General features: G+C 37.9%; 1 protein-coding gene across 16 annotated transcripts in view; it reads right to left on the bottom strand.

The window, feature by feature from the left end:
- LOC100680429 (protein unc-79 homolog) overlaps positions 1–24,786 on the bottom strand; it is a 2,400,004-nt gene that overhangs the window by 811,818 nt on the left and 1,563,400 nt on the right. For all 16 annotated transcript variants that reach the window (XR_004345182.1, XR_004345183.1, XR_004345184.1 and 13 more), the window contains one exon: positions 2,365–2,663. Coding sequence is in view for 13 of the 16 variants with exons in the window: in XM_031923950.1 (XP_031779810.1) it covers positions 2,365–2,663 (299 nt within the window). In the remaining 3 variants the exon portion in view is untranslated. The remainder of the gene's footprint in view (positions 1–2,364; positions 2,664–24,786) is intronic.

The following is a 24,786-nucleotide window of genomic DNA, read 5'->3' as shown; positions in this document are numbered from 1 at the left end:
CAATTACGATTCTATCTACCCTACTTCTCCCTCCTCCTATTCTCGCTGTCTCTACCTTTACTTCTGTTCCTAATTTTTCCTCTATTAATTTTTCTACCCAATCCTTCACCTCATCTTTCTTTCCTATCAACCTTTCTAATTCTACCATGTGCTCGGCCAATCCTTTCACTACGATGTTGCACGCTCTTTCCGCCCTATCCTTATCATATAACATCTTCTTCATCAAACTCACCTCTCTCCCTGAGAACGCATCTGACGCACCGCTGCCCCAGCTGTTGCCGCTTCGTGCTGTGCTTCTGCCGCTGAGCATCGACCGCATGCTCGTCCCGCTCCTTAAGCTCCAAGTGGAGCCTCTCGCGCCCTCTGTTGCTCCGACGTCGAACCGCTCCTCTCCCGTCTCGGCTGATGTCTCCGCCTGCCTCTCCGTTACCGCCGTTAGCCTCTCGTTCAGCTCCGCTACCGTGCTCTCCAAACTTTCCACCTTCTCTTCCATGGCCTCCATCTTTTCCTTTCCACTTTTCAATTCTTCTTTCAGCTCTCTCACTACACTTTCTATTTTCCTCATCTCTATATCTCTTTCCTTTCCTTCTTTCGCGATTTTCTCCTTCATTTTCTTGTTCTGTTCTTTCATTGCTCCTAATTCATCCCACACTTTCTTCACTTCCGCCTCGTCTTTGAACGTCACTTTTCTTCCTCCTACTAAGCCTTCTAAAGTTGACTGCCTTGTTAATACTTTTTTCTTCTCCTCCTTATCTTTGCTCGCCGCACTCTTCTCTCCGCTGTTTCCCGCTCCTTTCGGTTTACCGTCCGCCATGACACTCGTGGCTTTCTAACCTTTTGTGCCCTCTTTCCTGTTATTCCTCTCTTTTTCTTTTCCTATTCACTTTTTCTTCTTGCTTCTTTCACACACTTCTTCTTACACTTTACCTTTCCTCCTTTTTTGCTTGCTTTTTATTTTTTCTCACCTTCTTCCCACTCAAAACTATCGTAACTGTCGGTCTCGCTCGAGACACGTGTTGTCGCTCTCGCGCCCTTCAACCAAGTCCCCTAATCTTACCTTAGTAACATTTTCAACTATATCCTTAGAACTTTTTTTTTGTGATCTGACTTCGCTCATGTTGTGGACAGGATCTTTTTTTTTGTTATCTAAAAAATAAAAACTCATATTTCCTACTCTGTTTTTTTCCCATTTTTTTTTGTTAAAAAGGGTTTTACTCTTATTTTCAATCAAGTCACCTTCCCTTTTCGTTTTTAGATAAATTGTATTTAAATTATCATCAATTTCAACTCTTTCAAATTTTGAAACATTATTATTTGTATGATGGTAACTTTTATCGGAATTCTTTTTATAATTAGCCAAAATATTTACATTGTTGTAATTTTGCATGTCATCATGTCCAGTATCTATGAGACCAGATAAAAATAAATTCAATTATTTTTCATTATAAGTACTAGAATCGCGACCGTAATACATAGGATTTATAAAGGTTGCACTAGAAACTGAAATACAAGCAGAATATAGACGAACAAATGCTATGATTTCCACTTCACTGCTGTACGTGCCATAATTTGACATATGCATTTCATAAATACTTTAATTAGTAATTTTTGGTGAGTACGATTTATAGCCTACGATGAATGGCTCAAAATATTCCTAATTCTCAAAGACATGATCTCTCTCTCTCTCTCTCTCTCTCTCTCTCTCTCTCTCTCTCTCTCTCTCTCCAGTGATTGCAGTGTGGATTAATTATGTCACACAATAATTTGTACATACAAAATCGCGATTAAATTTCGAATTCAGTGTTATAGAAATAAATAAAGTGTCCGTTTATATAGCATGAAAAAACCGCTGTCAAATTCATTATCAGTATGCTTTCTCCAAAAGATGTGATGATTGAAAGAATCGTTAAATAAAATTTGTAGAATGCATAAAAACCAACTTAACGCATAATAGTATATTTTGACTCAGCGAAAAAGTTGATTCTACAGGAGTGTGAGGGTTCTAACTTGAGTGAAGCGAGGGTGACAATCACATGAGTGTGAAATCCATTTTTACGTGTATCGAACATTTATTTTTGTCGATACTTTATGCATAAAATTCGGTGTTTGCACGCAAAGCGTATAGTAGGTAACCACTGCGAGTTTTAACATTGAAGATTTTCGAATATCGAATACAATTAAAATAAAAACTGCAGTAGAAATATTTTGAACTGATAAATTACTATCTAATTTAAAATTGAGGATTGACGAGCGAAGGTAAGAAAATTTCACGAATTACTTTCCTTGTTTTGTTGGGTCATTTTAATCACCCTATTGTAAAATCTAAATATCTTAATTACATTTTAAGTCTGTAACATTGCTTACCATTATAGCGACTTGTTGATCCAACAGGTAAGAGTCGTTCTGGTGCCGGTACAGTAAAAGGAAGGTTTATATTATTTAAATGAGATGTTTTTGAGTGATTGCTAATGCTGGTTGAACTTAAAGATGGTGAACATGTTATTGAAGAAAACTTTTCAGAAATCATGTTTGATGACGCGACTTCAGAAAGAACAAATGGTGTTAGAGCTATAGTTGGTAGTGTCTCTATATCTTCTTTTATGTTTGCACAAATTTCTGTAGTATCTGAAATACATGCTGCTGGATAGGTAACTTTATTCGATCTGAAAAACGATAACTATTTTCAATAAGGTAAAAAAACGCTTATTTCGTTAGCATTATCCTCTTCATATCTTTTAATATATTTAGCGGCTAACGGTGTGCCGTATGCCGTGTGCCATGTACCTCAATAAATTAAACTGAGTTCCCAAAAGCAGGATTTAAAAGTTAAGAACTTAAAAATTTTGGGCATAAAGTCTTTGGACATCAAAAATTTTAGCCTTATAAATATTGGGTTATTTTAATTTTAATTTTAATCAATTAATGCGGTAGCACCACCAAGCCGAGTTTGAGAAGCAGTCGAAGTTTTGGCGCCCGTGAAATTATTTACTTCTATATTGGTGTTGGTTTATTCGAATGTTTTCTGAGCTAAACTATAATTTCCAACAAAAATATTGTTAAAAAGGCTGCTTATTTTTAAAATATGTAAGTGTATAATCCACAAATGTTAAAATCACATTTTTCTTCTTCAGTCCGAAACGTGAAGTTGGGTATTGCTTTCCAAAGAAAATATAATAACATATTACGATATTTCGAATAAAGAGGTTGCCGGTGCATACTCTGCGATCCGGCGCAGTAACAGTAACTGGGTGGCCAGTTCAGCCGATGACAAGGTGCATTTAGTTTTCGTTGTCTCACAAGGAAAGGTACCCAACCCGAACTCACCGATTTTGATGATTTTCATATATGTTGTAGAACATAAAAAAATAAGAGACACGTATTTTTTTTTATCGGCTAATTTTCACTTTTAAGGGGTAAAAACCTCCCCTAAAGTTAACCCCCAAAAAGCGTTTTTTTTAAATATCTCGGCTTAAAATTAATATTTTTCAATGAAACAAATTGGAGGTTATTTCTTACAAAAAGAGCAAGTATTTCATGGTGATTTGAAGAGTAAGGGTAGCATCCCCTATTTTTTAGGGGTTGAAAACATATATTTTTTGGCATAATTTTATAATAAAAATGTTTAAACCGACTAAAAAAAATTGGAAAAAATGTTTAAACATCCTTAATAACAAAATTTAGTTGACGTCTTTCGGTGTTTTCATAAATATTGTCCCTAAGAGGGTAAACCACCCCTAACACAAAATAACTGTAAATATGTAATTCAATACATAATATTTCGTAGAAAGTTTGTATATAGAGGTTTTCGAGGTCGCTGATTACAAATCTGTTATCAGATTTTGAAAATTCAAAATGGCGGATCCAATATGGCGGACGGAAATATCGAAAAAAAATTTTATATAATAAAAAAGTTTTAAACGACTAAAAAATTTGGAAAAAATTTGTAAACATCTATAATAAACAAATTAAGTTTTTCGGTTTTTTCATAGATACTTCCCCTTAGGGGGGTAAACCACCCCTAACACAAAATAACTATAAGTATACTTCAATCCATAATATTTTGTAGAAGGTTTGTATATAGGGGTTTTCGAGATCGCTCTTTACAAATCTGATATCAGATTTTAAAAATACAAAATGGCGAAACCAATGTGGTGGACGAAAATGTCGAAAAAAAATTTTAACTTTCAAAAAAACTTGTTTACAAATGTGTGATCTTTGTAGCCTGTACATGTGAACTAAAGAGCCTTAAACCCTAAACCCCTAAAGAACAAATAGGCTAAATGGTTGTGCTTTTTAACCAAACGACTCCAAACCCCTAACCTCCAGACAAGCCGAAGGCCTATGCTTTACCGTAGACACGAGTATAGACATATAGACATATTACCGATATTTTATTCTATCATTTTGTATGTAACAAATAACGTCTCGTTTTATGTTTCAATCAAAGATTATTTATTTTTCTGCTTTTATAAATTAGCATAATTTCAAAAGTAATTTCATAAATTATAAAGTATTTCATAAATTGCATAATTATATAATTTTATAAATTCAAAAAGTCCACACTTTTTTGCAAATGAAAAAACATAGGTTAATAAAATTAGTTTATCAAACTCTTTTGCGTTTTGTAATAAAATTTAATGTTGTCAAACTTGGGAGTTTTTCATTGTTACAATTATTTCCTAAGCCGAAAGTTTTTTAGATGAATTCTCGAAGTAATGATTATTGTATCTATAGTAAAATATTTACAGTCTGGAATTCCATAATAATACTATTTGCTACGATTTAATGAATTTATCAAAAAATCTAAATTTAATAATAAATATTATTCTAATTATTATTATTATTTTTCATTATCATTGCTATTATCAGTATTACTGTTATTATTGCTATTGCAATTATGCTTATTCTTCTTCTTCTTATTATTATTATTATATTACTATGATAATTTTTGTTATTGGTAAAAATACATAAAAGAATATTAATACTCGAACTTCATTTGCAATTAAAGAACACGTTGTTATTGAAAGGGAATTTAATATGCATTCATTAGTTTAATGAATGTTATCGTACATTCAATGATAATTCCACAGATAAATGTCTTTCACTCATAAAAGTTGTTGACAATATGTGCGAATCAGTATGTTCTTTTTTTAGATTGTTTTCATCGAGTGTTTACCTCAGCTGCCTGTGTTATTTTTTAGGCAGTGAGTGAGTTTTGTAGGTATTCTAGTTCGATGCCGGAAAGTACGAATAGTACGTCTTTTTGTTTGTCAGTGGTATCATACAGTTGTAGAAAATTTTCTTTAGTGATTTTATATAGATTTACATTATTCAATTTCAAAGTGAATAAAAGTTGAATAAAACCAAAAATAGAGTTTTCCGAACATCACAAAGTGGAACGAGAATTCTTCTCCAATGCATAAATTAATGATTTGATTCAATTTACATTCACTCGTTTTATTCTGGTAGAAATGTAGCAGTCGTGCCTTACATGCAAAAACACAGCTTGTATAAATTTTACCGCTTGTTTTCATTTTAGATTGAAAAATGAAAATTAATCCGTTAAACGTTCTAAACTTATTATTAGCATACTTTCAAGCGTTAAACATACCAGATAGTGTCACGAATTATCACGAAACAGAGTTGGCCGAAAAAATAAAAGAAATTTTAATAGATGCAACACATGATTTCAACGATGTAGAAATGATTACTGATGACTCTTTGGATTTTCAAGAAGAGTATAAAGACCATAATGCGGAAATAATTGAAGATGAAGTGCAACATCATTTTCCTGATCCGGATATAGCACCAACAAATCAATGTACAGCAGATAATGAAGAACTAGATTTTGAATACAAAAAAAGAGCTGTAGAATTTTGGAGAAGTAGCAAAACGAAGCAAAATTTAAGTCTCAAAACAGTGCAAAACAGATTCAAAAAAGTATCATCTATTAGTCAGCTACGTCGTTGGGCTCATTCAATTAATAAAGGTGGCACGTATAGAGAAAAAGTAGCACAAATTTGTCAGTACACCCTGGATAATTTTCAAGCAGCTCTCGACAGTGGTTCAATTATCCATGATGAAGATATAATTCGATGGGCCTTAGAAGCTAAAAAAGAAATTGGTTTTGATGATATTAGATTCAAAGCTTCTAAACATTGGTTACTCAAATTTAAGCAAGCACACCGAATAGTTTCTAGGAAAATAAATAAGTTCATAACAAGAAAAATACTAGAAAGTAGTGCAGAACTTACGGCTAAAGCTGAAGCATTTATCGATGACGTTAAATCGTGTATACCAAGGATTGGACTCGAAAATTTTTATAATACAGATCAGAGCGGATTTCAGCTAGAAATGCATTCTGGAAGAACATTAGCAGTAGAAGGAGAAAAGCAAGTGCAATGTCTGGTACAGTCAATTTCAGCAACAACGCATAGTTATACTATACAGCCACTAATATCAGCTACTGGACAACTGTTGTCACCGCTATTTCTTGTTTTAAAGGAACCAAGTAGCAAGTTTGGCCCTATTGTAGAACAAAACATATTTAGACCAGAAAACGTGTACGTGGAAGCATCCAAATCTGGAAAATTAACAACAAGTAAGGGGACTAATAACAATTTTTACATTGTAATATCGTTGATCAGTTAATTAGTAAGTCGTTTAATTGCAGATCACTTCAAAATCTGGTTGGAAAAAATATTTTATCCCTATGTAGGCCATCACTCAATACTATTACTTGTACTATTACTCAATACGATTCTGTATTTGGAAAAACTTTGTCCGAACATTTTCTGATAATGTAATGTTAATGGATCATGATATGAATTTACATGTGAGAAATAATATAATTAAACTTCAATCATTGGTTCACAACCAACTGTCTTCACCGAGATATATAGATTTGTTTAAATATTCCTGGTATAAAAGCGGTTACGTCAATGAAAAACCAGATAAATTTGATAATCTTATAGATTTCAGTTTTGGAAAGTCTTGTGCAACACATTGTGAAATAGAAGGGTGCACAAACATTGCAATTGTACGATGTGGTTGGTGCAAAAAAGCATTGTGCTTTAAACACTTTTATGAGGACTACCATTATTGTAAAAACATCGTAAAATAATATATTTTATGCTCAATACAAAAAATGCACTATGGCAAAAGATAAAAGATTGTAGATTATTATTATACTCTAATATTATAAACAAAAATACATTATAAGTTGAATTTACAATAAAGGAATTTCAATAACATTCTGATAACAATTTCTACGGAAATTATAAAACTGCTTCACACACAGAATTTTCTGGTTTACAAATTTAGGAATTTGAGGTGGTTTGGTTAAAAAGCACAACCATTTAGCCTATTTGTTCTTTAGGGGTTTAGGGCTTAAGACTTTAGTTCACATGTACAGGCTACAAAGATCACACATTTGTAAACAAGTTTTTTTGAAAGTTAAAATTTTTTTTCGACATTTTCGTCCACCACATTGGTTTCGCCATTTTGTATTTTTAAAATCTGATATCAGATTTGTAAAGAGCGATCTCGAAAACCCCTATATACAAACCTTCTACAAAATATTATGGATTGAAGTATACTTATAGTTATTTTGTGTTAGGGGTGGTTTACCCCCCTAAGGGGAAGTATCTATGAAAAAACCGAAAAACTTAATTTGTTTATTATAGATGTTTACAAATTTTTTCCAAATTTTTTAGTCGTTTAAAACTTTTTTATTATATAAAATTTTTTTTCGATATTTCCGTCCGCCATATTGGATCCGCCATTTTGAATTTTCAAAATCTGATAACAGATTTGTAATCAGCGACCTCGAAAACCTCTATATACAAACTTTCTACGAAATATTATGTATTGAATTACATATTTACAGTTATTTTGTGTTAGGGGTGGTTTACCCCCTTAGGGACAATATTTATGAAAACACCGAAAGACGTCAACTAAATTTTGTTATTAAGGATGTTTAAACATTTTTTCCAATTTTTTTTAGTCGGTTTAAACATTTTTATTATAAAATTATGCCAAAAAATATATGTTTTCAACCCCTAAAAAATAGGGGATGCTACCCTTACTCTTCAAATCACCATGAAATACTTGCTCTTTTTGTAAGAAATAACCTCCAATTTGTTTCATTGAAAAATATTAATTTTAAGCCGAGATATTTAAAAAAAACGCTTTTTGGGGGTTAACTTTAGGGGAGGTTTTTACCCCTTAAAAGTGAAAATTAGCCGATAAAAAAAAATACGTGTCTCTTATTTTTTTATGTTCTACAACATATATGAAAATCATCAAAATCTAATAATCATTCGAGAGTGGAATTCAGGTGTACCAAATGGCAGAAGACGAGGTATAAGTACAATAAAAAGGGCATAGCAAGTTACGTAGTAAGTATCTTGAGAGTTGTTCCTAATAGATCATCATTAGGGTGGACCTTAATTATTATTTTTTTTTTTCACTTCGGCCGGGCAAATATAGCTTCCATATACCTCAAAAACCATGCGCATATAGGTTTTGAACCCATAGCATCGATTTTTCACGTGCCTCAAAGCACCCGAAGTTTCTTATGGGATTTACATGTTAAAAAAGGGTCAAAGCGTTTATCGTTCTGAAAACCTGTGAAAATTTTGGAATTTTAACTTTGGAAGTATATTTGCCCATGTATTTTGAGCCGCTGAATCGAATGGTGCTATTCGTTTTCGTTTTATGTCAAAAATTGTTAAATTTAATCCAACTGTATTTTTCTCATTGTATTAAAGTAAAATAAGCCTGTATGCAAAGTCTCAAATCTCTACCTATCATAGATCCAGAGATATGAGAAAAAATGTAATATTCAATATCAGCGCAACCCCAACTTTTTGTCAAACTTCATGTTTTTAGGATTTGCTGATATATTTCAAGGGCTTGAAGTACTATAACTTCTTTTTTATTGTTAATTAAGTTAAATTACACTTACCGGTAAAGTTTTAAGTCTATATCTTAGAAAGAATAAAAGATATCACTTAAAATGCAAAATTTCAGCTCTCCGTAGAACTCACTTTTGAACAAAGCTTAACTATATGTAGATCATCAGTTCTTTCTGCAGCATCAACTATAACCACCATTTCTATTTTCCATGTTCAGCCGTGTCATAATTAAGTATTCAAAAACAAAATATAATTACCTCTCTGATCAAGTAAAAACTGTTTATCAGATTCGTCTTCCATCTTCTTCAAAGCATCTGCGCAAGCAATGTCAAATAATTTGTTTATGCTTTCTTTATATGTTTGTTCATTTATTTGAGTGTCTGATCTACGTGAAGCATTTCTTTGTATTTTTCTCCATCTTTCATATTCAGCCTCCAGTTTAATGACACATTTTTTATCTTCTTGCGTAGGAATTCGAGCTTTCTTCCAAATAATGATACACTCTTCAATGGTTAACTTCGCACTTTCACGTACAGACTTTGAAACTCTTCGTAGGTTATAGAATAAAGCAGCTAGTACTTGTTTTATCGTTGGTAGATTATTAGTTGCAACTATTTGATTAGTACAATATCCAATGTGATTGACTCTTTCGCGTAAATTATAAGCCATTGTTGAAAAACTAAATAAAATTGTTCATGCGGAGCAATATATCTCGAAATTAAAAAGTACCTGTTGAAATAAATTGAGCCGTGGTTAAATAGGAAAATAAGTTTAATATAAATATTCTTAGAGAACGTACAGTGTTTATTGTTTATCGTTGTATAATATAATATGTATACATTCAACACTACCATTTTGTATTCACGTTACTTTGTGTCAGCTGATCCCTTCGCTGATCCGAAAATGCTTTAGGCCGCGGTCCTATCGATGGAACGTAAATCCGGAATAAGAATTCTGGAACGACAACAGCCATTCCGGTTTACCCTTCCGGTTTTTGAATACAGCCCGTATCCGATACAAAAGAATTTTTCAGATATGTATAACTATACTTTTTATGTATAAAAAAATTGACCTCGTATTAGTAACATTGTAACAAACCCATTTTTTGGTCACTTTACCGTGATTTTAGACATTTTTGACGATTTTGGCTTATATCTTGTTTTCTCAATTGAATCGGCAAAAGCCAATTGCACCATTTGTTTAATGAGCTCAAAATACATAAAAATGTATGTTTTTGAAAAAAACTTTCCAACTTATCACTGATTATAATCCTTAAAAGTCCATTTTTACACGTTTTTTTGCGATTTTTCGAGTTTTTCAACGATTTTGGCTTATAACTTTTTTATTTCACTATTACGGCAAAAACTAATAGCACCATTCGATTCAGCGGCTCAAAATACATGGGCAAATATACTTCCAAAGTTAAAATTCCAAAATTTTCACAGGTTTTCAGAACGATAAACGCTTTGACCCTTTTTTAACATGTAAATCCCATAAGAAACTTCGGGTGCTTTAAGGCACGTGAAAAATCGATGCTATGGGTTCAAAACCTATATGCGTATGGTTTTTGAGGTATATAGAAGCTATATTTGCCCTGCCCAAGTGAAAAAAAAAAAAATTAAGGTCCACCCTAATCATCATGTAACTTAACTTTGAGTTAAGTAAGCCCTTGATTAAAGAAAACAATTTTTTTGCTTTATTATTATTAAATATAAAAAGCTTGACTTTGTTTGATAGATATCATTTTTTTTTATCTGTAATGAACTCGCCTAACTTTTTACTTTTTTAAAAGTCAATTTTTCTAAAGAGATTTCTCGTCCTTTTCAGTATGTCAATTCCGATTTCAATTTATTTACTAAAAATAATAGTATAGAGCATTTGACACTTGAACTTAAGAAATAATCAGACCTTGCAGAGGTAAACAGAGTTACTTTTCTGCAAGCTAGTGTTACATACAAATGAGAGAGAGAGGGAGAGAGAGAGAGAGAGATTAGATTAGATTAATTAATTTTATTTGCGTACATTATGTTGTACGATTCAATATGTACAGCAGAGTAGTAAAAATACAAAAATAATAAGTTCGAGGTATCTGTTTTAGTAGGTGTGTAGTGTGAAAGTATGCTGAGGTGAAGATGGGTTAAGCGAGAGTGAGCAAGTGTGTGCGTGTGTGTGACTGTGTACACGATGTTTATGTATTTATGCGTTTTGGAGTTCGAAAAAGTAATCTTTAGCTAGTTTCTTGAATACTGCGATAGATGTAGTGTTACGGAGGTGTAATGGCAGGTTGTTCCATAGGTATGAGGCGCTGATATGAAATGAGTTCCTCAGCGTCTCCGTCGCGAAAGTAGGGATATCCAGAGGTGTCACCTCCCCCATAACAGGCCGGAGTGCTACGCGAAAGTCGAAGTAGGCCAGTACATATGATGGTACGGCAGTGTTAAACATTTTTCGTAAGAAACAAGCAGTGAAATACTTCCTGCGACCGACAGTGGTAAGCCACTGCAGCTCCGGCCTGTATGGGGAGATGTGGTCATCTCTCCTTACATCATATATGTGCCGAATCCCCGTGTTCACGAGCCTCTGTAGTTTTAAGTCGAGTTCCTGCGGCAGGTCACAGTATACAAGAGAACAGAAGTCTATAAGGGGAAACAGGAGCGCTTGCGCAATCTGAGATTAGTACTTTTTCTGAAAAAGTAAAGCCTGTACATTAGCGAGTGAGCACGCTTACACACTTGTGTAACGAGCTCCTTCCACGTGAGTTTAGAGTCAAGCACCAATCCCAGATTACGCACAGAAGATTCAAAGCTGACCTGGGCACCCCCAATGTTGATATAGGTGTTAGCTATTGAAGGTAGTGCATTTATGTAGTAGGGGGAGCCCAAGCCAATTGCTTTGGTTTTGTTAACATTGAGTTTTAGCCTGTTCTGTGCAGCCCAGCCCATTATTCTCTCGGTATTAGCACTTATCCTGTTTGATAAAGAATCGAGCTTCTCAAGGTGGCATTGACTGTAAATTTGCAAGTCATCCGCATAGATAAGATGGGAAACATCGGAATCAAGGCAGAAACCGATGTCGTTGATGTACAATGCGAACAGCAAGGGACCCAGAACGGACCCCTGCGGGACGCCGATGTTAAGACGCCGAGGGAAGGAACGGTCGCTATTGTCACCAACGACGGCCTGCTCTCTCCCAGAGAGGTAGGAGGCAAACCAGTGGATGACCTGCTTTGAGAAGCCGAAGGTGGATAGCTTTCTCAGGAGCCTGACGTGACACACAGTGTCAAACGCCTTGCTAAAGTCAAAGAGAAGGAGAAGTGTTACTTTCTTTTTGTTTATCCCGACCCTGGCATCATCAGTTAGCTTAATTAGGTCAGACTGAATGCTGTGACCAGTGCGGAAGCCTGTTGGAAGATTATCTAGTAAGAGCCTTGATTCAAGGTATTCTGAGACTTGCCTGTGCACCAGCCACTCCAGGGCCTTGGATAGAAAGCAGAGAAGAGAAATCGGACGGTAGTCGGTCACGGCTGTTGGTGAACTGACTTTGTTGAGTGCGCGCACAAGTGACAATTTCCAGGCAGATGGGAAGCAGGGTTCGCTCAGGGACAGGTTGAAAATATGACTTAGTAAGGGAGCGAGAACCGGCAATGCTTTTGAAATAACAACCTGTGGGATGCCGTCACTTCCGTTGGCCTGGGTGTCAAAGTGTGAAACCGCAGCCAACACGTCCAATTCGGTTATAGTGCTGAACTCGAAGTGTTCCAGGACGTCAAGACTTTCCAGGGTGAGAAGATAATCCGCAACGGCAGGGGCCAACGGATCGTTGGAGATCGCGCCGAAATGCCTGTTGAGTTCATCTGTGGTAAATCGAGATGGTAATGGGGCCTTAGTATTAGTGGCAGAAATTCCAAGTTTCTCTAGCTCTCTCCAGATATCGGCAACGTCGGTAAGGTAGACAGGCGTGAATAATAATAATTCAGCCTGGCTTCCTCGACTTGTTTGTGAGCATAGTCTCTAGCTAATCTGTAAATGCGGACATCCGAGCCTAGAAGTAGTCCCTGAAACGCCTGTAAAGTCTATCTCTCTCAGATACAAGGTCACGAAGAGCCGTGGTGAACCACGGGTGACGCTGTCTTCTTGATGTCCCTTATCTTCTCGGCGCTGATTCCTTTAAAGTTTCTGTAAGAGTATGTGTTAGGTACGTATCGTGGAATCTGTACGTCGAGAGTGGCCGTGATAAGGTCATGTCCGTTGATGAAAGGTGAGTTTGTTTTCCATTATGACAGCAGGCGATTCTGCTCGTCGATTAGACACAAGTCAAGCCAGGTATCAGAACCCTGTTTGTGGTGCGTGGCACCATAGGGAACAGATGAAAGGGAGTTTTCATCAGTGAAGGCCTTGATGAACTTGGCATCTTCAGATTAAGAAAGTTGGTCAGAGTTGGAGTCTCCCATTATGACCTTCGTGGAATAGTTTTGCATGTGGATTGTTAGTTGGTCTATGAAGTTAGAGCCTTGGAAGAATGGAGCATGAGGTGGACGATACACAACCCCCACGAAGATAGGAGAGCCTCCCTTTGCCGATACCTCACAGAAGAGATATTCAGGCTTGCCTGGTTTGCCAGACCATTCACCGTCAGATGATGAAATAATGCTAACTGTCAGTGATTTATGTATGTAGAGGGCCGCACCTCCTCCGGTTCTGTTTCTGTCTCGTCTGTACACTAGGTAGTCGTCCAGTGAAGAGATGGACGTTACCTTGTCGCTCAACCAGGTCTGCGTAACAGCTATTACGTGGAATGGAGAGCGAGTGGATAAGAAAAGCCTGATCATCCCAATGTGACCCGTAAGCGAGTTCGCATTAAAATGACAGACTCGTAGACCTTAGGACAGAGATACCTTAGAACCAGATGAAGACGTGGCTGATGAGCTTGATGGTGGGTGTGGTGGAATGATGTGTGTGTGTGTGTGTGTATTTGTGTTATAGCCTCAGTGTTGGACGATGGTGGCAGCGGGCGGAAACCGGGCTAAAAAAGTCTCCAGCTCGGCGTCGGTGTTGATGATGGTAGCACGCTCGCTGTGATCGTTGCAGCGCATGTAAAGTCTCCCTTCTCTGACGAACGTTCGGCAGCCTTGCCTTCACTTAGCCTCCAGCCTAGCCCTTGTACGCGGCTTATGGACGTCTGAGGGGAGCAGCTCGTTGATGTTTATGAGCCCTTGCTGGTCAGGACTCAGAGCTTTAGCCTTCTCCAGCAAGGTAGCGTCCACTTCGCTAGTGTGTAGCTTGCGTTTCCGGGCTTTGGCGATGACGATCGAGCGTGCAAGCGCACTTGAAGATTGGGTAACGGCTAGTGGTGGCAGTCTGCCGTCACCCCTGGCGGAGTTATTTGTAGTATCAAGCCTCCCCCATGGTCCTGACGGATGCTACGTCTCTTCTGAGGACCGCGGGGTCAAGCGCGTTCACAACAGAGAAAGCGAGAAGATGCAGCGAGGTTTCACGGGTATAGTGCAAACCCGTGACAACGACCACACAGTTTGAGGTCTGCTCCTGGCGCCTCTTGATCTCAGCCAATTCACTGCGTAGGCTGCAAATCTCCGCAGTGTTGAGCACAGTGCTGCCGTTGTCCTGCTGCATTGTCGGGCTCCTCGATGACAGATCTTGGATTTGTGCCTGCAGCTCGGTGATGGTGGACGCAGCATTGTGTATGCGAGTTTTGAGTGCAGGCAGCTCATCGAGGGCCTTAAGTCGCTTCTCCAGCGGGCCCAGACGCTGCTCAATTTTATAAATCCTCTCCGACACGATATTCTGGGTCTTGAAGGCCTCTGTTTGAGCATTACATATGTCGTCAAGTGCTCCGCGAATATCCCTCAAAGCGGCCTCAACGGACGGCGTAGGTGTTGTTACTCCGGCCGAGCGGGCTGGTGAGGGATTTCTCGATGTGTTGGTTGATGGTGGTGCTGACCTCGTCTTCTTATTCACCGGCTGCTGTTGTTTGGGTTACTCCCGTTGCTGATGTTGTAGCAGAGGTGGATTTGAGAGGTGTCGCGTTGACTGCTCAGCACCAGCGCTCTCCTGCAACCATAATGCTTATTTATATTTATTTATTTATTTATTTATTTATTTATTTATTTAGCCAGAAAATTTACACTAGTGAATTACAATAGTGACTTACACTCCGCAATGCACCAGTAAATCTCGCAGAGGTACTCGCAGGTACCTGTTGGCAGGACTGGCCACTCTTATCTACTAAAACTTAATACTAATTACAATTCCTTTATTATAACACTTTTCCCATTACAAGAGATCCTCTTATAATTTAATTTTTAAATAGAACCTAAATATTCATCCCTATTATCTTAGCATATCATTCATTCATCCATTCCTTTATTTTACTTTTCGCTGTTTCATATTTGTTTAAAGTCTTTAGCTCGTTTGGAAGATCATTGAATACACGCCTTTATATAGCTGTTTTTTTGGCTTACAGTTTTAGTTCTTTGTGGTATCTGTATCAACTTTTTCCTTGTTACGCTATTCGATGTCAAGAACCTGTTTTTCATATCATTATAGTGGAACACTATGGATTCAAACGCAAACAATTGTCTTAAGTTTAGAGGTTTGTTATGAGTCATGAATTTGTTGTTACTTATTATTTTTAACAATCTACTTTGTAAATTTTGTAATATGTTCAAGTTGTTATTATACGCTCCCCCCCCCATGCTATTATTCCATAATTTATAACACTGTGAAAGAATGCATAGTATATCATTAATAATGTACGTGTTTCCATGAATGTTCTTAGCTTATAAAATACAAACACTAAATATTTAGTTTTATTTATTAAATATTCTATATGTTGTTTCCATTTCATGTTGAAATCGAAAATTATACCCAAGTATTTACAGTGTTCCACCCTTTTCAAGACCTTTCCCTCTATTTGACATGTAAAGTTTCTTGGGACACTATCAATATAATTACCAAAAGTCATATATACCGTTTTGTCAATGTTTAAGGATAATTTATTTTGTGCAAGCCAGACCGATATGTTACTTAAGTAGTCGTTCATCTTGATTTCAACATTACTCCAGTTATCATCAGTTGATATTACAGCTGTGTCATCAGCATAGGATATGATTGTTTCTTTTGTCATATTTATCAAGAGATCATTGACGTATAAAATAAAAAATAGTGGTCCTAATATAGTTCCTTGTGGCACCCCTGTATCAACAGCCTCATAACTGCTTACGACATCTTTCAGTTTAACTCTTTGGCACCTATTAGTTAAGTAACTCCTAATTAATTTATATGCTATTCCCCTAATACCATAATTATAAAGTTTATCCAACATAATTTTGTGATTTACAGTATCAAATGCTTTTGAGAGATCCAAAAAACTTATAGCTATTGGCTTACTTTTATCTAGTTTATTATAAATAATGTTTGTTATATGATATAATGCTTCCTTTGTGCCTTTATTTTTTACAAAACCATACTGATTTTCCGCTATGATCTTACTTTTGTTTATAAAATCAGTAATTCTGCAATATATAACTCTTTCCAATATCTTAGCTACATTGCGTAAAACAATTTAATGATTATATTTATAGAAAAAAATAACGATAATCACTAATCATCAGCTATTAGTATGGTTTAGAACCGCTGATTTAAATAATCGTGTTTTGAAATGGGGCTTTAAGCTGTCGGAATATGATTATGAGATTTTATATAAGCCATGCAAGCTAAATTCTAATGCTGATGATCTCTCTCCTAATCCAATAGAACCAGTCGATGTTCATGTAATTACGAGAAGACAGTAACGTCTAGAAAATGAACTTGTTCAATCAACTAACAAATCAATTACTAAATCAATGGCAAAAACAAAAACTCAATTTACTATAAGACTAAACCTAAGTTAAAACGTCAGCCTAAACGAAAAAGAGGTCGTCCGAAGAAAACCAGCAAAATTGACGGGACTAACAATACTAATTTAAGAGCGTTAGCAGATAAAATTAGTCAGATTATTGCAGAATCTGAGAAAAACGCGAATCAAACCAAAGAGTACGAATGAAGCTCCAGCTAAGTAATATGAGCCATTCAAACGTTCAGGAGAACGAAAGCGTACCTGTGGTGGAGATACCTGTTGCTAATTCTGTAACTACTTTAGATAAAAGCGAATAAACCATTAAAACTAACAATACTAACAGTAAAAGTAAAATAGTAGAAGTTAAGGATTTAGTAAATTTTCGAAAAGAAACAATTATCTGTTTTGTAATTTCAGAAGAGAAACCTTGTGATGAGGGAGCGAAGCCCTTAATCGATTCTAATAAGATTGAAAGAGTTGCTAATTTAGAAGTTAATTTAATTCATTGTAAGAAAAGAAATATTAACAATAATTAATTAATATCCTTATGTATTAGAGGGTCTGAATCATAATCCCTATTTCAAATTAAGGCTAATATTAACAGTACACTAGTAAAAGTAATGGATTTTGTTTTAGATAATAATTTACCTATTATTAATGTAGCTTGTAGCGAGTTTATAGAAAACCTCGATTGGAATGATGGCTTGTCTCTAATGAAATCAATTTTTTCTGACACAGATATTAATATCATTATTTGTAAGGGGACTATAAAATATGTGCCAGCTGAGAAACGTGACAAAATCTTTGAAGAATTACATAATTCGCCAATAGATAGACATCACGGAGAATCAAAAACATTTAATCGAATTCAAAATAATTATTGGGAAAATTTAAAGGATGATATTCAGAGACGGATACAACAGTGTTCAGCGTGTCAACTCAAAAAATTAGTAAGGTTGAAAACTAAGCAACCTTTGGTCATCACCGACACGTTAGGCACTCTATTTGATAAAATCGCTATGGACATTGTTGTTCCCTTATCAAAAACTAAAAATTGATTTGAATACATATTGACAATGCAAGATCAGCTATCTAAATATTGCTTAGCTGTTTCCTTAGTCAATACTTTATCTTCTACAATAGCCGATGCTTTTGTAAAGCGTTTTATATGCATTTTCGGAGCACCGCGAGTTGTATTGACAGACCAAGGACAAAATTTTCTTAGCAAATTAATAGGACGAATAGCTAAAAGATTTAAAATAAAATGCATTTGTACGACTGCTTTTCATCCTCAATCCAATGGCTCATTAGAACGTTCACATCATGTGTTAAGTAAATTTTTAAAAATGTATACCTGTGGCGACCCAGCCGACGGCACCAGCCCCGCGCTCCAGGCGCAAGCAAGTTCTCCGGCCGAGAGAGTTTTATTGAACTTAAGAGGCACGACCAGCACCCCTCTCATCAACCGAGCCAATAATAGCCCTCTCCCTCGCACCAACAGCTCGCCTCAGTTGAGGCGACTATAAGAGGGACAACTGGAGAACCGGCGAGCAGAAAGCGTTTGGAAGTCTCCGAGAGCTGTTCACTCCAGTTCGCTCAGCTAGCGAAGTCACACACACTACTTTTACCTTGTTGATTGCTTTTAAGTTAGTTTGTAATTAGTTTTAATAAAAGCGCTTTTATTGAGAACGGGCAGTCATTTCGAGAACTGGTGAAGCGACAACTCCTCTCTCCTCCGGCATTTTAATCACCTTCCAAATACCGACAAGGACAATGAATGAGATGATTAGCTAGAAATAGCTATGCTAAATTGCAATACCTGCGTACAGGAAAGTACTAAGCATATACTATTCGAAGTTGTCTTTGGAAAACTCGCACGTTTACTATCAAACGATCCTTTACGAGAGGGTGATTTGTTGCCTACGTACAATGGATATATTGTAGACTTAGTCACGCGATTAACCTGAATTCGCGGATTAGTTTATGATAACCTTGTGCAATCTAAAAATCGATCAAAAAGGTATTATGACCGTCACCTTAACCCTCGTAATTTCGAATGAGCGATTATGTCTATTTATTACGAGGGCATAAACCCAAGAAGTTCGAAAAACCATACTTCAGACCTTACAAAATTATTGAAGTGATAGATTCAAATAATGTTCGAATTGAATTAATCAAAAAGAAAAAGAAAATAGTAAATACGAATCGATTAAGAACATCGTATATTTGTAATACCTCGAATAACAAATTTAAAAAAGTCGACGTAGAATCGGTATTTAGTTAACACTTTTTATATTATGCTTTAAGACTAAAGTCCTTTTTGATTACAGAAAAAATAAAATAAAAATCCGAATAAATTACCATGACTATCCAAGTAGTGTTACTCCTCCTAATAATAGGATCCGCCCAAGGTTTGTTAGGGTATGATTGCGGCTCACGACCCTATCCCTTCGAGATGTGGCCAAATGTTACATACCTAAAATCTACGTCAATACCACGAAGCATTATATCCAGCTTCTACAATTCAACGACTTCCATCAGACGATGGTTATGCAGAGCAAAATCGAAATCCGTCGTACTGTACTGCATTGTGGCATGCACTCCCACACTTCCGCGGTATCACACGGGGTGAATGAGTATATCTTTGAGATATCCGGTGAAGGATGTAATGACTTACACAGACACAGGTCATTTTATCTTGGCACTGGACACGTTATCCACGGGATAAAAGTGAACAGTACTAGCGTACATCCAATCACCTTGGCTGGATAGCTTACTCTTGACGGTTCATGCCAAGGAATGCAATACTCTGACCCGTTTGGTACTTGGGACAATGTGGTTGTGCAGGGCAGAATTAGAATAACTCTGCGAAACCATAGAGCGCGCATATCTTTAAGCGACAATACAATTCATCTAGACTTTGGAATTAGTGCGACGTTGCAAACGTCGCAGCCGCGTCGATACGAGGAATCTCGTTCGATGCGGCCAAGCTCTGAGTGCGCGGAAGAAACAAGCGAGTTGGATTGTTGTTGTCAGTGCCAGCCTGACCTCGAGTTCGAGGAACGGGCCGGCTAACCGTCCACGTTAGCGCGAGAGTGAGCATCGTTGGCGCGAGAGTGAGCCTCGACGGCGCGCGCGCTGATTGGTCCTCCGCATGTCGCGAGCCAATCAGCGGGCGCCGATGTGCGACTCGCTATCCGCGCGGACTGCCAGCCAATCAGGCACGAGGAAGATGCGCGGGCCCGACGAGCTCGAGTGGAGAGTGAGCGCGAGAAAGAGCGGGAAATCGGAGAGTTCTCTCACGACTGTCGACGGAGTACGTCGACGTGCGAGAGAGATACGTGGCCTCCTCTGTTACGAGGAGAATTGGGAGAGTCTCCCGAGGTTGTGCGAGTGTGCGAGAGTGTGAGAGAGTCACAGGTGCAGCGCGTTGGCACGAGCAAGTGCCGACGCCCGGACGAGCCAGCAACCATCCGCACGAGAGGAAGGAAGCTAGCCAGCCCGCCATCATTGTCCGGAGGACCAGAGCAACCAGCAGCCTTGGCGTGGGAGAGCCGAGGAAGCTAGCCGTCACCAGGTCCACGAGAGTCAGGGAGGCGCCGGCGGGAGCACCGACGGACGTCCACCAGGGAGAGAGCGAGTAAGAAAGTATTAGAGAGAGAGAGAGAGAGAGAGAGAGAGAGAGAGAGAGAAAGAGATAGAGAGAGAGAGAGAGATCCGAGAGTGAGGCGAGTGTCGTGCGGGCACACTAGAGAGAGAGAACTCGAGAGACCAGGGTGTTGATGTGCAGTACGGGCGCACACCAAGACGTCTTCTGCGCGAGGCGTCTGGCCAGCGCACGCGAGAGAGAGAGAGAGAGAGAGAGAGAGAGAGAGAGAGAGACAGAGAGAGCAGTGCGAGGAGACGCGTGTGCGTGAGATAGAGACAGCGCGAAAGAAAACCTGTTCAGCCGAGTCAGCCGTCAGCGGACTGGACCTGGGCCGGTGGCCCGCCGTCTGCTGCACGAGCGTGGCTCGTGTTTGAGCGTCCCAGCGTAAGCCCTGCGTGGCTAAACTATGCGCGGGAAGCACTACAGCCACCGTGTTGTAGGGAAGGGCTGGGCGAAATACATGTGCAATAAAACTTAACCATTGTGTGTGATCATTTTCCCCTCTCCCTAGCGTTCTCCCTAACGTGATGATCGCGGTCAAATCCTACGTTTAGAAAAATTCTAGTGCATGCGAGGCTCTAGGTGTTGCGCACCTGTGTTGGGAGGCACAGCGTCGCATTAGTTACGTGTTTACTGACCGTAAATGCTTAGATCTCACTAGCGGTCATAGTTTTGGGGAAACTTTACCTAGCGATAGTTGCAACTTTAACCGATACACTGTACTATATGAAGGATATGCAGAATACGCGTCTGACTATACCCACTATGAAAAAAAATTATATTCCGTAACTTCCAACCAAGTCACTTTTACCCTATCGATAACCAGAAAAAAACAAATATGCGGTTATGTTATTTCATCCACCGAACACCCTAAGTTATTTATTTTTAATACGGTTGCTGGCAGATCCTTTGCCAAGAAATCAGAAAAAGATGTTGCCAATCTTGACATTTTCACATATGTAAATTCTAAATTTGTATATGTCGAAAAACATATACGCAAACAAATTGGTCAGTTATATTACGATGTTCTAACATGAAGTGCGAATTGGATCGTCAGACTTTAAAAAATTCCCTTTCCATTGCTACCCAGGCTTTCGACGAATTTGCCTACGATTTAATGAAAGGCCCAGGCTACATGGCTGACGCCGCCGATGAAATTCATACCCGTTAGAGTTCGACTCCATCAAGATAAAAGTTGCTATGCAGAACTTCCGATTGACCATAATAACCAAACTCATTACATGACGCCTAGGACCCACATTTTGAAATTCACCGGAACCCGAACTCAATATAATGAAATTCTACCTGTTCATTACTATATCAATGAGGTCGGGTACAAGTTGACACCCAAGCCAACTTGAGTCCATACGCCAGAAATGCTCAAACCTCTCACGCGACCTACCTGGGAGTATACCAGCCCAGCCGATCTTACTACCAGTGGCATATACACTGAACAAGACCTAGAGCAGTTACAAGAGCGCATCATGTTTTCTGTTAAAACTGTGTCGTTAATTTACGACATAGCCAGAGAAATCCGTGGACACCCTGTCGTAGACAATGAAGGTGCCATAGTAAAATTGTTGAACAAAGGAGCAGTCGAGAGGATTATCACCTCCACCTGGGATCGTCTCTGAGAGAAGTTTATGGCATTTAGCACTATAAGCGCTGGAGTAATCGCCATGCTTATGATAGTCCATACCGTTAAATTACTGATAGATGTAGCCATACAAGGTTACGCTGTTCATTCGGTATACGGATGGTCCATTCACCTTCTTGGGGCCATTTCGAGTTCAGTTACACATTTACTCCTTTACTTAGGAAGAAAGGACTCTGATAACTGACACCATTGAGATACCCGAAGTAATTGTATCGCCAAAGCTTACCACTCGCCAAAAAGCAAGCTATACCGCTTTGGCTACTGTTAGTGACAGGAGGAAACCAGCCACCTATCAAAAGACGAATTATGATTTCTCAGCAGCAGCAGTAGAACCTCAAGAAACAACCACAGCCGCATTCTTTACCCTTAGCAAATAATCAATTTCTTTCAAACTCCGTAAGTCCGATCATGATTCCGATGTGATTCTGAACTGAATAATCGTGATATACGACAGCACCACTAATATTTTTCTTTACGTCCGCTTATTGCCTTTTCACTTCATAGGCTACCGTTTTTCGGTGGGGGTGTAACGTCGCCCGTTCATCGCCTCCGCTTTTTTGTCTTTTCTAAAAGAGTATCTTTTCAATTCCCATGCAAGTCAAACGCATGTGTATACTAGATTGTGTATGCGTACGCGCTTGTCTCTTCCAATGCGCATATAACTTTTGCGATAGCCAGAATAAATAAAACAATCTCCCCTGCGTAGTATCGCCAAGTTTGGAGACACTCTCCCACAGGCCTTTCTAGGAAGGTCTAGTTGTAAACTCAAGTGGTGTCTGCATCACGGGGCTTTTTCTTAAGATAAGCATATACACTTATTTGGAAAATCTAAGTCACATTTACATCTTCAAGACTATGCACACAGAGAGGTGGATGCAAGTTATAAATTGTAGATAGCACTCGACTTGTCCCCAGTTTTACGACCCAAGGCGCTGAGAAAATTTCAGGCTGCGTGGAAATCAGGCGGTATTATCTGCCTGCAGCCGCGCACGTGCACTGAAAATCGGTATCTTTCCCTCTTGTCCCCTCAAATAAATATTCAAGCCACTTTACCTCCGCTGTTATATAAACGATAATAGAATTTTGTCTCTGCATATCTTTTATATCTGAACAAATAGATGCTTAGTTATTTATAAAATATTTTAAATGTTAAGCTGTTAAGTTTAGCCAACATTTTCCTTACAATTTGAGTTGCATTTTATCTAATTTGAGACCGCTGATGCTCGTTATCAAAATAATAATAAACAATATTGAAAAATGTTATTGCTTTGTTATCGCACTACAAGATGACTGAAAAGTATGTCATGTTAGGAATTACTCTAAGTGATAAGCACATGCAAACTGATTCTTTGCAAGCGCCGCTCATAGCCACATATTCGGCTTGACACGTTGACAGAACCACATAATCCTGCTTACGATTTCTTCATTCTTGTTCTTTATACATTAATTACCAATTTGCAGAATAGGCAATGTACTTAAACACCCTGGTGACTATCTTCCTTTCGTTCTCAGTGGGATTATGTTGATTTCTGCTTAACACGTTGACAGCGTAAGCTAGATCCGGTCTCGTACCTGAGACTCAACACTTAAGCGATCCGACTACTTCTCTATATTCTTGCTGATTCATAATTGTTTCATTCCTTGGTTTATTCTCTCGTTGTTTTCCTTGTCTGTTCAGTACTTTATTGGTCACCATTGGGGTTGTCTGCCCTTTTGCTTGTGTGTAACCGAATTTTAGCTACATTTTAGCAACAAACTTGTTTTCGTCTTTCTATCTCTTATTATGATTATTCCTAAGAATTCCTTGGGTTCATCCAGGAATTGCATATCAAACTTTTTCCTTAATTCCTATTGAATTTCTTTCATTTTGGGCTAGTTATTTTCTGTTAGTAGTATGTCGTCGACATACAACTGCATTATTATGATCACTTTGTTTTTAGTAAATACAAACAGACACGGGTCCCTGTTGTTTGTCTAAAAACTCAGCATTTTAGCAAATTCAGAGAAGTGTACATTCCAGTTCTTTGGGCTTGTTTTGAGTCCAAACAGCAACTTCTTGAGCTTCTAAGCTTTCGTCTGTTCGTTTCAGCAGTGCATATTATCCATACTTACTTAGTCCTTCTGCTTTTATCTGAGTATCCTCTGGGATTGTGACTGCTCTATTTTAGGTGATCTTTGGTCTTCTTTACGTAGTCTTCCTTTTCTTTCGGGATCTTTTACTTTTTTCTCAGGTAATTCTAGGTTTTATTTTTACGGTACAGTCCAGTTGTTAATATCTTCTGGTTTGTAGACGTCTCCAAACACTTTACTCTCAATAAAGTGTAAATTTTAACTTTCATACACTTTACCTTCCTACGGGCTTAGTAGCAGGTAACCTGTGTCAGTATATCCTACTAATACTGTTTTATTTGACAATTCGGCAAACTTAGTTTCCTGCTGACCTTGTACTTTGGTAAATTCTACACAGCCAAACCTTTTAATCTGGTTTATTTATACTTTTGATTCCGGATTACTCATCAGTAGTGGTGACTTGAAGTTCATAGTTTCATATAACGTCAAGTTGTACAAATACACTGCAGCTTTTAAAGCTAAGTCCTATGCGTTTGCTGGTAGCCTGGAGTCGTACATCAGTGCTCTTGTAATCTTTTGAATTGTTTGATTGTATCGCTTAGCAATCCCGTTCAGCTGTGGCGTATATGGACATACTG

Source organism: Nasonia vitripennis (genome assembly GCF_009193385.2).
Source record: "Nasonia vitripennis strain AsymCx chromosome 2 unlocalized genomic scaffold, Nvit_psr_1.1 chr2_random0002, whole genome shotgun sequence".
NCBI lineage: Eukaryota > Metazoa > Arthropoda > Insecta > Hymenoptera > Pteromalidae > Nasonia > Nasonia vitripennis.
This window is presented reverse-complemented; position numbering and strand designations above follow the sequence as displayed.